Consider the following 16,183-nt stretch of genomic DNA (forward strand, 5'->3'; position numbering starts at 1 on the left):
TACAAAAATAAGCAGTAACACACTGAGGTTGTTCTTATGCTTCAGATAAAGTGCATTTATCTCCTACCTAGTCCTGTCAAATCATGCATTCTCCCTTTATCTTTTCACCTCGCTACTTTTTCAGGCAATCAAATGCAATCCTTACAATTTCACACTCATTGACCAGGGAACATTAAGTATTGTACAATTGAATGTGACCCACTGACATCCAAGCATACGGATGAAGGATTCATATGTGGAACATTTGATGCTGCACTTATTTTCTGAATGTTTACTCCATGTTATTTTGCTCTATTTTTGTAGAAAGTATAACATTTACAGTTTTTGGTGTTTGTGTGAGAGCAGAACTGGCACTTTCATGAAGCGGTAGTTTTTTTTTTCTCTTACTGTGGGGCATATTTTTGGTACCTGGCCAGTGGGAGGAGAAGACCAGTAGGGGGACTGTCATTTGCAATCAGGCAGTGCTCTCAGCACTGACAGCATATTTTGCAATCCACCTGCTCAGAGTCTGTAAACCATGCACAGCAATCTACATGGTGACCTCTTTATGATACCTCCAGAATGTCTTTTATAATTCATCTGTTGCTCCTTTTTAATCGTTTTGATTTCTCATCATATATCAGGGTTCCCACGCATTCTGGAAAACCTGGAAAACAGTTGACCAGTTTTCCAGTACTGGAAAACACCTGGAAAATGGGAGAAAAAGTCAAATGTCCTTGAAAATCACATATAGTCCTGGAAAATGATTCCAACATGGCTGCATGCGACCTGACCCTATTAACAAAACACATCCCCATTCATTGAAAGTTGAGTGCACGCTGTGCTGGAAAAGACAGCGACACTGCGCAACTTTTTTCACATCTTTTCTCCTTCACTTCATAATCATGCATTCACAGAAAACTGGGGTATATTGTTTATGTTTTATGGTACATTCACCTTGTAGAGTGCTCTATTGATTCAAAGAGTCTTATATTTAAGTTAAAGTGTGACCAGTGGAGTCGGGCAGAGAGCTTGGGGGTCTGTGCCTCACAACTTTCTCTGCAGGCTGAGAGCTCAATTACTGTACTCTAGCTCAGATGTTCTCAAAGTGGGGTCCTGGGACCCCTGGGGGTCCGCGAACCATAGTATGGGGGTCTGTGAAATAATTTGAATACATTTCTAATAAATTATAAAATTGTGTTGTGTCATTACAAAACAGCATACACCATTGTTGTGATACCATTTGGTGGCTTGAAGGGATATGTGAGTCTTGCTACTGTTAATTTTCTGAAAGCGTTTAAGATCAATTACTTGAAAAGTATAAATGCTGTCATGTTGAGTCCACAAGGAATGAAATGGCCCTCTGTTTTAAAGTATACAGGTGGTATTTACTTGATTCAAATTGAAGTGTTATCTGTTTATCACTATGGTACAGGTCTGAAGTATTTACATTGATACGTTTTACAATACAAATAGTTCCAAGGGAAACTAAGAGTGCAAATGGTAGTAAGCATGTGCTTTAGTGATGGGAACTTCGGCTCTTTTTTTAAGAGAGCCGGCTCTTTTAACTCGGCTCCAAAAGAAGAGCCGGCTCTTTCGACTCCCGAAGACTCTTAATTTAGGATCTTGTGTAGCCGTATATTTTACCTTAACTTTGCAAAAAACAATGGTTTGGGTTGGAAACCCTTTTACGTACGGTGTTTTTATGAGAATCCTTATAATTGACCAATTTGGTGCATTTATTCAGTTACAAAACCATTCTTACCCTAACCCTGGGGTTAGGGTTAGGATTAGGGTTAGGGTTGGGGTTAGGGTTATGATTAGGGTTAGGGTTAGGGTTAGGATTATGGTTAGGGTTTGTACTGGGGTTAGGGTTAGGATTAGGGTTAGGGTTGGGGTTAGGGTTAGGATTAGGGTTAGGGTTAGGGTTAGGGTTAGGGTTAGGGTTAGGATTATGGTTAGGGTTTGTATTGGGGTTAGGGTTATGATTAGGATTAGGGTTAGGGTTAGGGTTAGGGTTGGGGTTAAGGTTAGGATTAGGGTTAGGGTTAGGGTTAGGATTAGGGTTAGGGTTTGTATTGGGGTTAGGGTTTGTATTGGGGTTAGGGTTAGGATTAAGCAAACTTAAGCAAACAGAACCAGAACCAAACTCAAGCAAACCCAACCAGAACCGAACCAGAACTGAACCAGACCCGAACCAGAACCGTACCAGAACCGATCCAGAACCAGAGCTAACCAGAACCGAACCAGAACCGTACCAGAACGAACCAGAACCGTACCAGAACTGAACCAGAACCGAAACAGAACTGAAACAGAACCAGAACAGAATCGTACCAGAACCGAAACAGAACCGAACTCAAGCAAACAGAACCAGAATCAAACTCAAGCAAACCGTACCAGAATCGAACTAGAACCAGATCTAACCAGAACCGAACCAGAACTGAACCAGAACCGAACCAGAACCGCACCAGAACAGAACCAGAACCGAACCAGAACCAAACCAGAACCGTACCAGTACTGAACCAGAACCGAACCGAACCGAACCAGAACCGAAGTCAAGCAAACAGAACCAGAACCAAACTTAAGCAAACAGAACCAGAACCAGAACCAAACTCAAGAAAACAGAACCAGAACCAAACTGGAGCAAACATTATTAATGTCCTCAGGTTGGCATTGAGTAAAATCAGATGCCTCAGTTTGGATGGGCTGATCCGATTTCTCCTCTCAGTGAGTTTGCCCAGTCTTCAAGAAGACTCTCTCTGACTCACATGTGATTGGCCGCATGGCCGCCATGCTGACCAATCAAAACAAAGTTCTGCTGTGAGCAGAGCTGGGGCTGAACACTGTGAGAGCTAAGCAGCGAAAGGGAAAAAATGGGAGTCGGCTCTCTCGATGCGAGCCGGCTCTTCTGAGTCACTGTAAAGCATCGGCTCTCAGAGCCGCAGCTTTTGATCATGACACATCACTAATGTGCTGAATCTGTGTTTCAATTATGAGGGGGCCTTGGACAATTTTCTCACCTGTAAGGGGTCCCTGGTTTGAGAACCCCTGCTCTAGCTAGTAGGAGTCCAAATTCCCGATAGTGAAAACAAACGGAACAAAAAGAGCGACACAGCTGCACAGAAACTCCACGTTGTAGACATTGCTGATCATAATAGACATCTCCATGCAGGAAGACAGTTTACATTTTTTTAAATCTCTGAGAGATCTTCAAATACAGAGTGTGTCTTTACACCGGTGCGATTTTTTCAAAGTTTACTGTAACTCAAATAAAAAACGTGACATTTGCTTTGTTTTATATCGACCACTTAGCAGGATGAATATCATGATGAAGCAGGTATATTTTGAGTTTGAGTTGAGTTGAGAAACATTTGTGGCCATTTTTGTCATTCAGTTCTATTTAGGTCATTAATGCACTGATCCTCTGATCATTATTATTATTTAATTATTTCAGTAAGGCAGCTTCCTGATTCCTTTGCAGGCTCTTTTGTTTTTTTCTTAGCTCATTTTATATTTTTTGAGAAAAGAGAAAGCTGAGATGTTGCCCATCATTGTTACTTGGTTGCACTAATAAAGTGAAGTGCTGTACATCTGTGGTTGCATTATTCTATTATCAATTTGCCATAATTTTTAAGTATGTAAGAGATGATTTCATTGATAGCCATAGACTACATGTCTTTCAATGTAGACTTCCACTGAGAGGAACATATTAGACTATTTAGGAACTAAATTAGGAACTAAATTTAGACAGTCATACCAGCTTGATCATCAATGGAAATGTCCTGGAAAATATTCTCTGGAAAAGAGTGGGAACCCTGTATATACTCCTGCCTTTCACATTTTACACGTGAAAAAATATATATTCAAAGTATTTCAGTGATGCCAGGAAGGGAGAGCGAAGATTATCAGGTGCTTACCAGCATCTGTCTCCTACAACAGCTAGCATGCTGTGGCTAATTAACTGAGAGTCTTTTCCTCTCTGGTAATTAACTCCTTCTGAAGCTGCCTGATGTTGCTTTCCTTTACAGAAAGTTTTCCATATACAGCCCATAACGCAAGTGTTCTGCATTGTCCAAATGCAATTAGCCACTTTAATTAAATCATGGGAAAACGGCACCAGACTGCTGCCAAGTAAGTACACAAAGAAATCAGACTTTCCAGTTAGTGTACCTCTCAGTGTTTCAAACCGCAGAGTATATTTAATGAAAATCCAAAAATCTGCAACATCTTTTGGACACTATCAAAGTGAACCAATGACGAAGGAAACAAAATCTTGTCTAAAGGTTACTTTTATGTATGTAACAAAAAATGCAGTCCATAAAGATGTCTTACATGAATATTTTGCACACAAATTAAAAAAGCACCAGCATTCTGATTCATTTGTGGATTTCGTCAGTATGTTCCACATGAGTTCTGCTTTTACCTTTTACATGACATGAGAGGAGCTGTGGTGATTGGCCATGCTTGCCTCTTGTCATAACACACCCTGGCCAACTGACAGCAACTTTATTTTATCATACACTAATTCGTCATTACGTATACCCACATGCAAAACAATACAAAAAAAAGTGTGCTTGATTAAAGTCGACAACCTCCCATGCTGCACAGTCAGGGTCTTATTGTGTCTCAAACTGTCAGTGAGACAATTTAAAAAGAAGCGAAAACTACCAACACTATGTATATGAATAAGGGTAAAAGAAGTAAATGAAAATGCAGAGAAAGACAGTTGTGGTGAAGAGTCAGAACTATGCATGAGATTTCTAGGGGATAAGTTGGATTATTTAAAAGTTTCATTTGAAATAGGGTAAGGGGGGAGGGGGTTTAGGAAAGTGAATTTGATGGCAGACTTGAGAGCATCTGTCTGAATGAGCTGGAAATGGGTTTCTGAGAAAGAGGCAGTGTGATAGTGAATTCTGGCTTGAAGGGCAGAAGATGAGATGAGTGCTAAAGAGGATAGAGGATGTGTACAAATACATGGCACGAATAAACACAACCAAGTTCACCTAACCTCTGTTACACATATACCACATACTCACTTGCACATACAAACAAACATGCATTCACTAACACTGTTTACATTTACAAACATATCCTGTGCAGACACAGTGGTCACCTAAACACCTCTTTCTAGAATTGTGAATGCATACTCAGGCAACAAACAGTGCAGACATATGTGCACCCACACACAGTGTCACAGTGTCACAGTGTCACAGTGTCACAGTGTCACAGTGTCACAGTGTCACAGTGTCACAGTGTCAGAGATCTACAGCAGTGAGGCTGTTTAGATAGGAGCATTACTTTCCTTAGCTGGCATGGCAGATGAGGGCTGTCGGATAATGGAGTTTGGGCTTCAATGAATTACACAAAAGTAACAGTCTTAATAGTTTCAAAAAAAAAAAAAAGAACTCCTGCTAGGTGACAATAGAGAAATAAAGGACACAAAATAGAACTTTTAGGAAAAGTGGTGAGTAAAATAAAACAGGAGATGACTAAAAAGCATCCACACTTTGCTTTTGCCAAATATGTTCTGCTTTTGAGATGTTTTATGTTATGTGAGGCTGGTTTGTGATAACCATACAGGGAACATGATTTCTGTGTGGATGTCATTGTCATTGTTTTGTGTGGAAGGAGTGTCAGAAACAGAAGCACACTTCTACATTCTAAAGTCATTTTTTTAATCTCTCTTCTTAAAACTGGAATGTCTGTACTTGAAAATGTTACCTTTTTGTTTTACCTTTGAAACAGCTGTGATAACTTAAACTATGTCTATGATTATGTGTAACTCTAACATATGGTTTCATTTTTCTTTTGTCTTTGCAGAAATTTGTTTACTGACTCGAGGCAGAAGGACAGCCAGTGTTCGAGCAGACACATACTGCCGTCTGTACTCACTGTCTGTGGACAACTTCAATGAGGTGCTGGAGGAGTATCCTATGATGAGACGAGCCTTTGAGACCGTTGCATTGGACAGACTGGACCGTATTGGTGAGAAAATCTGGTTCTGAAGAATGTCTGTGTTACTTAATGAAACGAGCTGCAAACTTGAATCAAGACATAAAGTCCTTGCTTTATGTTACATATTAGCTGTAGTGGAGAACTGTATTTGAACCCACCCTTTGCTAAGCTTATTTCATATCACCAGCACATCAGAGAAGATTACATCACTAGTTTAGAACAGGATCAATGTTCTCCTTCTGCTTTTATATACTTTGTACAGTATGGCACACTGACCCTAAGAGACAAACGTAACAAATATTCAAAACCAGCTCAAAAGGTTTTAAACAAAACTGTAAGGGCTGTAAAAAATGTTCCCACAGATTCTCAATGAATGAAATTACTTCCAGTTATCTGCATATAAACATGAAGATAAAGCCTGGGTTTTGAAATCCCTGCGTGACTTCTCTTACCCATACAATTGATATTCTCTCTATATCCATCACTGTTCCCAGGCTCAGACTGAGCAGATGAAAAATTCACAATGAAAGGCACGCCTGTATCATCACTCAGCCATCGCTGCATGCTCTGTTTTATCCTCAGCTATGTTTAGAATGGAAGATAGAGGAATTGCTTTAGGGGGTCTCTTTGTAGAAAATGGGTGCTTTGAAAAGATGTGGTGGGCTGATAGTGATGTCTCTGTAAGACAGTCTCCTGCGGATGTCCTTTCTCCTGGGCTTAAAGCTTGTGTTCACCCTTCTCCCCTAATAAAGTCACTCACACGGCAATGATCCACAAATAAATTACTGTCTTGATGGACTTAGCCCAATCTGATAGGAGGTGTGCAGGTGATAAAGGGTCATGTGGTGCCAGGGTCAAGCTGGATGTAGATACAATACCTCAGTGTAGCACCTCTGCTAATCTGCTCGCAGTCATGGCAGAAAATGAAGAGATTGATCTGTACCTAATTACATTTACAATATCTTCAGATTTCACAGCCTTTTGTCAGCACCAAATTGAAAATGGCAGTCATGTGTATTAACCCCGTCACTGCTAGTGTGGCCATTCAACAATGACTAATGGACTCCTGGTCAGAGCTGCACACATTTTTCTTGGGTCAGCAGCTAGTATGCCTGTCGTAGTGACGCAACTCCAACTTGTCTCTTTGACCTTGTGCAAAGCTCAGAGGGACTTCATTGTACATGTGTTTCAAGGGTGTGAGGTGGAGTGCTGAGAGAACTAAGACAAGGGATTTCTGGAGAGAAAATTGTTTAAAGAACAGTCTTTCACTGAATCTCAAATGTGGCCATTCTTTTTTTTCTTTTGTATTACTGCTTATTTTCCAGATATCAAGCATTTAAGAACAATACGATTTCAAATGTATCCCTAGTTTTTGAGTTGCTTCCCTTCCGTTAAAAAGCCACTAACAGAGAATGATTAATAACACTACTTACTCATTATCAGGTTCACTTTATACCTGGATGAAGAGTGGTGGCTTGGTGTTTTGAAAAGGCTGACTGAACCAGTAGACAGTGCACCACCCATGCCTCAGGCTGTCAAGGATCCTCAGCTTCTGTCTTTGGATAGTTATCTCATACTCATCTTTTGTTGTTGTTATTTTTCCATGCTCTTTTATGCCTTCCAGTTCTCCTTCTGCTTATCACCCTGTCTCTTTGAAAATGTGTTATTCCACACCCCCCGTATACTTTAGGGTTCACATTTTAATTTATTCTCTTTGGGTTATGGAAAAAAGGGGGTTACTTCAATACTAATAAATGACAACCTCAGTCTAACTGTGCTTTAGATGTATGCTCATCCTGTGCGTGTCCTTTTACAGGCAAGAAAAACTCCATCCTGCAACACAAGGTGCAACATGACCTCAACTCTGGTGAGCTCAACTACCAGGAGAACGAGATCATCCAGCAGATTGTGCAGCATGACAGGGACATGGCCCACTGCGCCCATCTCTTCCAGAACGTCCCACCTCAGTCTCCTCCCTCACCTACCCCTGTCATCTGGGCCCCCCTCATCCAGGCCCCTCTCCAGGCAGCAGCAGCCACAACCTCAGTAGCCATCGCCCTGACGCATCATCCCCACCTTCCACCAACTCTTTTCAGGCCTCCTGTTTCTCTACTTGGTTCCCTAAAGGACCCTTCCAGTCGCCTCAAGAAGTTCCCCACATTTGTTCCTCCATCCCCAGCACCTGACTCTGCTGGGAACTCTCCCTCTGGCACACCCTCTAGAGCGCGCTCTGTGGTGGACATGTCATTGCTGGCCTCTTTTAGGGCCCAGCATATGACATCAGGTACAAATGCAACTGGCTCCAGTCAGCAGGCCTCAGGTGTCTCAGCCAACCATGGACCTAGTGGGGGTGGCTCTGGGTCCAGTGGAGGAAGGGGGGGCACTGCCTTTCCTTTTGGACCATTCTCTTCCTCTGATTCACCCTCATCCAGTATGGCTCAGCTACACCCACAACCCCAGAATCAACAACCCTTCCGCTCCAGCACCCCGCCTCTATCAAACCTCTTTCATCAAGGATCCACAGGTGGCAGCACAGGTTCAGGGATAAGTGGGGGGGCAGTTGGAGCCTGTAGCGGTGCAACAGGGTGGTCATCAGGCATAGCGGAAGGAGCCAGCGGGGGAGACACTTCTTGGGCTGGAGAGGACTTTACAACTGGAACAACAGAAGTGACTCCTGGGGGGAACTTTGGGTTGGGAGTAGCTGCTTGTGGCTCAGTTGGCGAGATCTCAGGAGAATCAATGGGAGGGGTATCTGAAGGATCTGTGGTTGCCCCATGTGGCAAGTTAGCAGGTGGGGCATCAGTTATATCAGGAGGGAGCACCTTAGGGCCATTTGGAGATGCAACCAGAAGATCAATAACAGGGACTTCTAGAGGATCATTAAAAAGAGCTTCAAGGGGATCAGTGGGAGGGGCTTCTGGAGAATCACTGGTAGTGACTGCCACTGGTGGATCTTTAGGGAGGGTTCCTGGTGGATCGATAGGAATGGTTTCTGGGGTATTAACAGGTGGAACTTCTGGGGGATCACTTATAGGAACTTCAGGCGATTCAGTGGTAGGGAATCCTGGAGCATCATTTGGAAAAAGTTCTGTTGGATCAACATCTAGCCATATTGGTGGAGGTTTAAGTGGGCCAGGGGGAGGGATGATGGGTGGACACGCAAGTAGAGCAGTAGGAGGGGCAGTAGGGAGCCATATAGGAGGGTCTACAGCTTGTCCTGTAGGGGGAACCTCAAGTGGAATTACATCTGGACTTATTAACTCCTCTCGCTGTCAGAGTCCCATATCTACTAGCTCGTCTAGTTCTACGCCTAGTCAGCTTCTCCATAGCCAGCCACCTCCCAAGCCTCCTCAGGTGGCTCCTTTGCAGCAGTTTGCCGGAGGGGGCAGGACTACGAGTGGCTTAAACCTCTTCCATACCCCTCCACAAGGGTCCCCATCCTCAAGTAGAGGACAGCACAGTCAACAGCCTGCTGAGGGTTCTCCATCTGCCCTGAGCCACTTCAGTCTGACAGGCCTTCAGTCTGGCTTTCTCCCTCACCAGGTGTCCATGGAGAGGTCTGCCCTGGCCTCCTTGGCCCAGTACGGTTCAGCAAATGCCTCCCCCTGCCTTACCCCAGTGGCGCCCAGCCCTACTATTCAAAGTCCAGTGGCCGGCAGGACTTTCCACTACAGCGACCCCTCCAGTGCCACAGGATCCCACAGTTCTCTGCTCATGCCCCAGTCATCTCTCCCTTCACAGCTTCCCAGCCAGCCACAAACAACAGGAAGAGATTCCCCGCTGGGCCGCTTCTCTGAGGACTTGAAGCTTTTATCCAGCTCACACACATCTTTGCATCAAGAGGTAGCCCAGGCATTAGGCCACCATACTCCTCCACCCTCCGTGGAAACTGGATATTACCCTTCACCTTTTTCATCACCCACTTTTGTGCCCAAACCCTGTAGCTCAGTGCCAGGGCGCATGACTCCTCCAATCCAGATGTCTCCGGGGCACCCGCACCAGACTCAGTCCACTGGGACCTCCCCAGCCTCGCATCTACAGAGGGGCTCAGTTGCCTACTCATCAGATCTAGAACCTCAAACTGTCCGCTCTAAACTTCCCTCTAATTTGTGAGAATAATCACACCCTCCTGTGCTCCTCCAAAGTGAAGCACACACAAACTATCTCCAAGTGTGGCTTTGTTTTCTTTCTGTCTTCAGACTTCACTGTGTTTCACCTCTCATTTTACCAAGATCTTACATTACTGTGATTTAAAGACGCTTTACTGGGTAACTCAGAAGTATACACTACCCAGTATTTACTTTATGTGTCCTCCTTTTTTTAAGTAATACATACTGTGTATAGATAAGATATATTTAAAAGATAAGTTAATCAGAGGACTAGGAGGGTGTGACAAATGATCTCCATTTAAAGGACAGACATTTTCTTTATATAACTATGCCAAATTCATCCAGTGATGTTTGGGAAGACATTCAGTGGACTCCACAATAATACTCTTTTTTTCAGCAGGAACCTATGCACTAATACCTGCATGTATAAAGGCTTTTTGTGTGTTTCAAAAAAAAGTATCTACATTTTTAGCAAAAACAACATGCTTCATGACAGGCTGACTCTTATACCATGTCATACAGGATCACATATTGTTGATCCTTAAATGTATCTATTAGATTGTAATTATTTATCAAGTGTATACAATTTTCAAAACTTTATGAGAGATGGAGAAGAGATTTTAGAAAACCAAAAATAATTTTCCTGTGGGGTAATAATTCAGCTCCTCTCTGCCCTTCAATCCTCATTTTATACCACTTTATCGTAAGCTTGAAGGAAGGAGGTTCAACGAGCAAACCCTCCATCTCAATATCCACACGTAACAGTTTGTGAGCGACTGCCTTTCTGCAGAGTCCTCGACCATATCCTAACAAGCTCACTTCGTCTTCCAAGCCCATGCCGCTAATGTGCGTAGAGAAGGTGTTGTTTTTCTTCCTGACTGTGTGAAACTGTTGAGTGCTGGAGAGAGTAAGAGTGTCTATTTCAGCGGAGCAGTCGGATGCAAGGCTAGACTTTTCCCTGGACTGATCAAAAGACAGCTTCACAAAATACAAGGACTTCCATTTACCACAGCTTGTGTTGCATGGTGAAGCACTCAGACCATGGGAAATCAAAAACTGTCAAACACATAATAGCCCCTAATTCAGATTTTACAGTCAGATCAAATACAGTGAAAACAGTACACAGACACATGAAATATGCCACGAGGGATTAGATTTTTTTTTTGCATTACTTTAACAGTAGCTGCAAACGTGTTTCTTCATTTAAAGTGAGGGCTGAGTAAGAGATATTGAATGTATGCACATTTTTATGATGCTAAAAGTAAGTACTCTAGCTATTGTAGATGCACTGAAGGCAGGGAGACTGTTCCATATAAAAAAAAAAAAGTCACTGGATCCAAATCGTTGTCAGATACTTTCATCAGCAGCCATTTCGTCTGCAAAAGTGTCCTTCAGCAAGATACAGAACCAATAATGACAAATTGTATCAAGGCAATCTGGATCTGTGACTCAGTACTTCAGGTCAGTAAGCCTCAAGCAGCCCACTCTTTAAAGCATATCCTGCAAGAAAAATAGTACCCTACTGTCGCCCTGCTTGTGAGACTCTGAGCAAAATAACATTCTCCTTGTTTTCTTTTTGCACAACAAGGTGCATGATGACCTTTGACTACCATTGGTTTTTTCCACAATGAAAATCTAAAATATCGAGAAGATTGTCAGATAGTTTTGACTGCTTTCGTTGTGTTTTTAATAACATACATTGATTGATGCTGATTAAGCTGTCGGAAATCAAAGGTGGAAATGGATCCATCAATATCTGTTTCTTCATTCAGGATCTGAAGGTACACTCAGACAGCCTTACCGTGGTTGAGCTAACTGAATACATGGGAAAGAAAGGTATCACTGAACTCCCATAGGAGGAGAGCGACGACATGCTTCTGCATGTTTGGCTGTAGCTCATCACCAAGACAGACCTGGTTCCACTCAGACAGCTGGGTCCCCTAACTCAGTCACAGCACTCAGCCACAGCAGCCTAATTTAACAAGACATGCCTGTAATCTCTTGACCCTCGCAGGCTATCATGGTCTCACACACAGAGGTGCACAGTGACCATGCTCTTCTCTCATTACAGCTCCCACAGGTCCAGATAACAACCCATAGCTATACACGACAGGACATATAGCTGCACTAATGCACATTTCCTACTTTTAATGCACAACATTTTATGTTATAGAAAATATCCTACAATATATTTCCGGAAAGTGAGTCTTTGACAAATTGATTTAACCTTATTTTTCAAAGTCAGATCAATCAAACCATTTATTTTTTTCCATAATGAATCACGCTTGCAAGCTCTACAAGATTTTGAGGCAATACTGTCAATGAAAAACCAACAACTTCCTTCTTATATAAATCGTAAGGGAGTCTCCATTCATGAGTTGATTTTATGCTGTGCTGTGGATGATTTGATACAATTCCAGTGACTTCATAATAATGTATTTCTGTGTCTTGATTTATATAACTGGTTAATTGTAGACATTATTATAAGACATCCAGATTATTCCAGTACACGATAAAACAATTCTAATTCTGTACTTGGGCAAAAGCATGCCAAACAACATCTAACTGAGAGACGTCCAGGAATGATTTCTGTTACCATTATAATGGAGCACCATTTTATTTTTTTATGTTGGTAGCAAGAACTCTATGATTATTGTGCTTATCATTAGAAAAAAACCGCTGTGTTAGATTACGAAGGTGACAAGAAGAAAGAATCACAGTTTTTAACAGAGTAGGCTTTAATGATGTCTGAAGCAGTGTTTTGTTTCACACTCAGTCTAAATCTGAAAGCTCAGTGAAAGGCTCTGTGAAATTATCATTAGTCTTTTGCTTCATGGTCGGAAGCTTCAGCCTCTTTTTTTCTTTTTCCCCCTCCCACCACTCAGAGGGTCCAGGGGATGCAGGGACAGAGGCAGCAGAGTGTAAATACATTGAACAGTTTCACCTCTGGAATACTGATCGTCTGCAAACAGTGTAGGTGTTTAAACCCTGGTTTTCCTTCTAGCCTTGCACTGAACAAAAGTAGACAAACTGCTATACCTCCCACTTGGGGAAAAAATACCCTTTTTTTCCTCGCAATGTGACCTTTTGAAGGTATGAAGAGCAGTCTGAAGTTCATCTGTGAGAAAAAGGTGCACACATGAGGATACATTGAGGCACTGAGGGGAACGATGAATCTGAGTTTCGGCCAAGGAGAGGAGAGGAGAGGTAGAGAGGTCACTGTTCCTCGGGGAGGCCCCCTGCCTTATTGTTGTCCCTGTATGCCAGTGGATGTTTGTTGGTGTGTTATTGATTGGGAGGGAAAGCCCCGACTAGAGCTAAGTAGCCACTGTAGCAGCCAGTGGGTGTGTGTAGCTGGCAGGGTCGATTGGTAGAGGCTGGGCTCTGATGGGGGAGGGTGGAATGGGGAGGCAGAGGTCATAGCTGAGGGAGAGAGTGACAATGGACAGGGATTGATTAGTCGGCCTGAAGTCAGTCTGGTGCATCATCACAGATAAGTGGTTTCAGGGAGTGTGTCCACTGAAGCCATTATTGTAAGTAAGTAAGCAAACACAATCCACATGAAGTCCAGTCTGTTTCATCTGAGCCCATGTCTCCTGCAGCCTCACGTGTAGCATGATAAAGTTTACAGACTGTGTTTTTAGAGGAATCAGCTGGAAATATAGGTAGACCTCGCAGTTTTTGGGGAAAGAAGAGAATAAAGGAATAGAACTGTGACTCGCTTTCTCATGCAGGGGACTGTTTTCTTTACATCTCTCTGTCTAAACATGAGGAGAAACCAGCTGTAAGAGAACAGCAGGAGAAATAGCAATGAAGGGCAGTTGAAGGATCATAACAGCTGCCAGTGTTGTGTCGAAAGCGCTGCCAGGGTGTCTGTTCAGAAATCAGTTCAGAGGAAATAGTGGGAAAGCTCCTGACATGTCTGTTGTTGCTTTGATTTTGCAAAGTATTGTTGTCATCTTAACATCCTACATTGGTTGGGATTGATTGCTCTATTTGAAGTCAATCTCATTTAGGTCAGGGCTATTCAAGGCTTGAGAATGAAACGGAGGATTTTGTGGGTATAATAGAAATTCATCACGTCTGGCAGGAGTTATTAATCTCTCCTCTGCCTAAGGCCATACCTGGCTCTGGCCCTGTTGTTGGCTCTAGGTAGATGTGTTGTGAAGCAGCCAGCAGGTTTGTAGTTCAACCCACCCTCCTATTGCAGATCCTTGGTGCAGCTCCACATGGCACCTCTGTACCATTTCCAATTCATGGTTGTTTCTGATGCGCAGCATTTTCAGATTCTGTTTGGTGCACTTCCAATTTCACTGCCTAATCTTAGCACCCATCCCCCCCTCTCTCCCCTTTCTGCTGTCCTACTCGCCCATAAATATGCGTAGTTTAATCAGCGATGCACACTGATGAAATCATTTGCTGTGATTGAGGATTAGATGTAGCAGCGGTGGAATCGAACCTGCAATTTCTCTAGGGAGAAAAAGGCGTGGTTTTTTTTCCTGGTTGTTCATTCATGGCCACACAATCCTTTCACAAACATTCCATTTATTTAAGTCACAAGCACCTGGATCAGGTGCTGTGTATGACAGTTTACCTCATTGTGATTAGATATGAAATTGCTCAGTGTGGTGATAAGTTGCGTTTACAGTAGCATCTAATACAGCTGACCTCTTTTGCTGCTGGAATAACATAACAGTCACAAAGTGGGCTGTTGGACAGTGTAACCTGGATGTGACCCAGTTTAGTGATACCACCTACAGGGGGGAGTAGACAAAAATCACTCTTGAGTGTGGTCTGTCAGAGATAAAGCTCTATGCAGATGACTTACAGGAGTCTCTTTTTGTAGCTGTCATTACAAAGTCATCCATTTATCCCACTTAGCTCAATCATGTCTAAAATGTTCAAAGTAAGATGCTTAGTTCTGGTTTGTTTGTTTCTCCTCTGGTTACAGCTGATCAGGTGTCCTTAGTTGAAGCCAAAGTTGGGGCGGCTCTTTACTGGATTAACGAGGGAGGAAATAAAAGGGCGACTTCATACTACTTTTGGAGAGATGAGGGTTTACATGAAAAAAAAAAATGTTTTTCAAAGCTGTCCTTCATTTGCTGAAGTATGTACTATATTCCACTCAGTCTGTTGGAATCATTATGACAACAAGGTACTTACTTATACAGATTTATGTATTTCCATAGGACCTATTTATATTTCTGTATTTATTTTAGACTCTCTTAATAAGTGATCTCCATATCAGATAACAATAAGCAATGCTCACCATGTTGTGTGTGTATAGAGTTCATAACATGTCCATGATTTTTAAGGGAACATTTACATTATATAATCTCTCTTCTTTGATGAGACGTAGCAGTGGGACATTTTTTTGTAACGTGATGCTACAGACCAAGACTTTCTACCTGAAGGCTCAACCTTTTTTGTTTCATGAAGACGGTGACTGGTTCAACACTTCTTACGAGGATGAGCAACCTTCTGGTGGAGGACAGTATTTTGACCGCTTTGCTATTGATCAATGGATATCTATTTTTTCTGCATTTAACACAGGAACTATGGGGAAAAAGCAATAAGGGAACTGTATAGGTATGGTGTGACTGGATGTGCACTCGGGGACATTGCGCTGACCCACAAAAGCAGCCACATATGGTAGCCGTGGCTTGTTATTTGTGTGGCGGTGAAGAGGGTGAGGCAAATACTGCATTGTCAATAAGCACACATACTGGATGAAATAAAATGGTATAGAATAAAATATAAGAAATACCTTTCTGGAGTGGTTTCTCTCTTTTCACATGCTGCATGCTTTAGATGTTGCATTATTCAAATTTGCTGCAACATGCAAACACTTTTAAACTATTTTCATTCACATATTTGGTTACCTTTGTGTTGGTGCATGCAGCCAGGTGTGAGAAATGGCAAATTTGTGAGGTCATTATATTTTCTTCCATCTTTTGAGAGGTGTCAGTAAGCAAATGTGTTTTGCATACGCACATTTCTTCACAGATGCATACAAAGAGCGTTCAGGAGACAGGTGAGGCTCTTCAGAATGCTGTAAATGTTGGCAGCCTGTAAAAAAGGAGGACAGTCTGCGGCTGCCCCTGTGAGCACTCAGCCATCTGCTTCATTAGAATTCCCCC

At 42.6% G+C, this 16,183-nt stretch overlaps 1 protein-coding gene across 1 annotated transcript in view; it reads left to right on the forward strand.

Moving 5' to 3' along the window:
* The window catches only part of hcn4 (hyperpolarization activated cyclic nucleotide-gated potassium channel 4), an 82,401-nt gene extending 66,592 nt beyond the window's left edge, over window positions 1-15,809 (forward strand). Inside the window, 2 exon segments of the mRNA XM_034679935.1 lie at window positions 5,800-5,964; window positions 7,751-15,809. Coding sequence (XP_034535826.1) covers window positions 5,800-5,964; window positions 7,751-10,047 — 2,462 coding nt within the window. The 3' untranslated portion in view covers window positions 10,048-15,809.
* The last annotated feature ends 374 nt before the right edge of the window (window positions 15,810-16,183 follow it).

This window comes from Notolabrus celidotus, chromosome 3 (genome assembly GCF_009762535.1).
Source record: "Notolabrus celidotus isolate fNotCel1 chromosome 3, fNotCel1.pri, whole genome shotgun sequence".
Classification (NCBI taxonomy): Eukaryota; Metazoa; Chordata; class Actinopteri; order Labriformes; family Labridae; genus Notolabrus; species Notolabrus celidotus.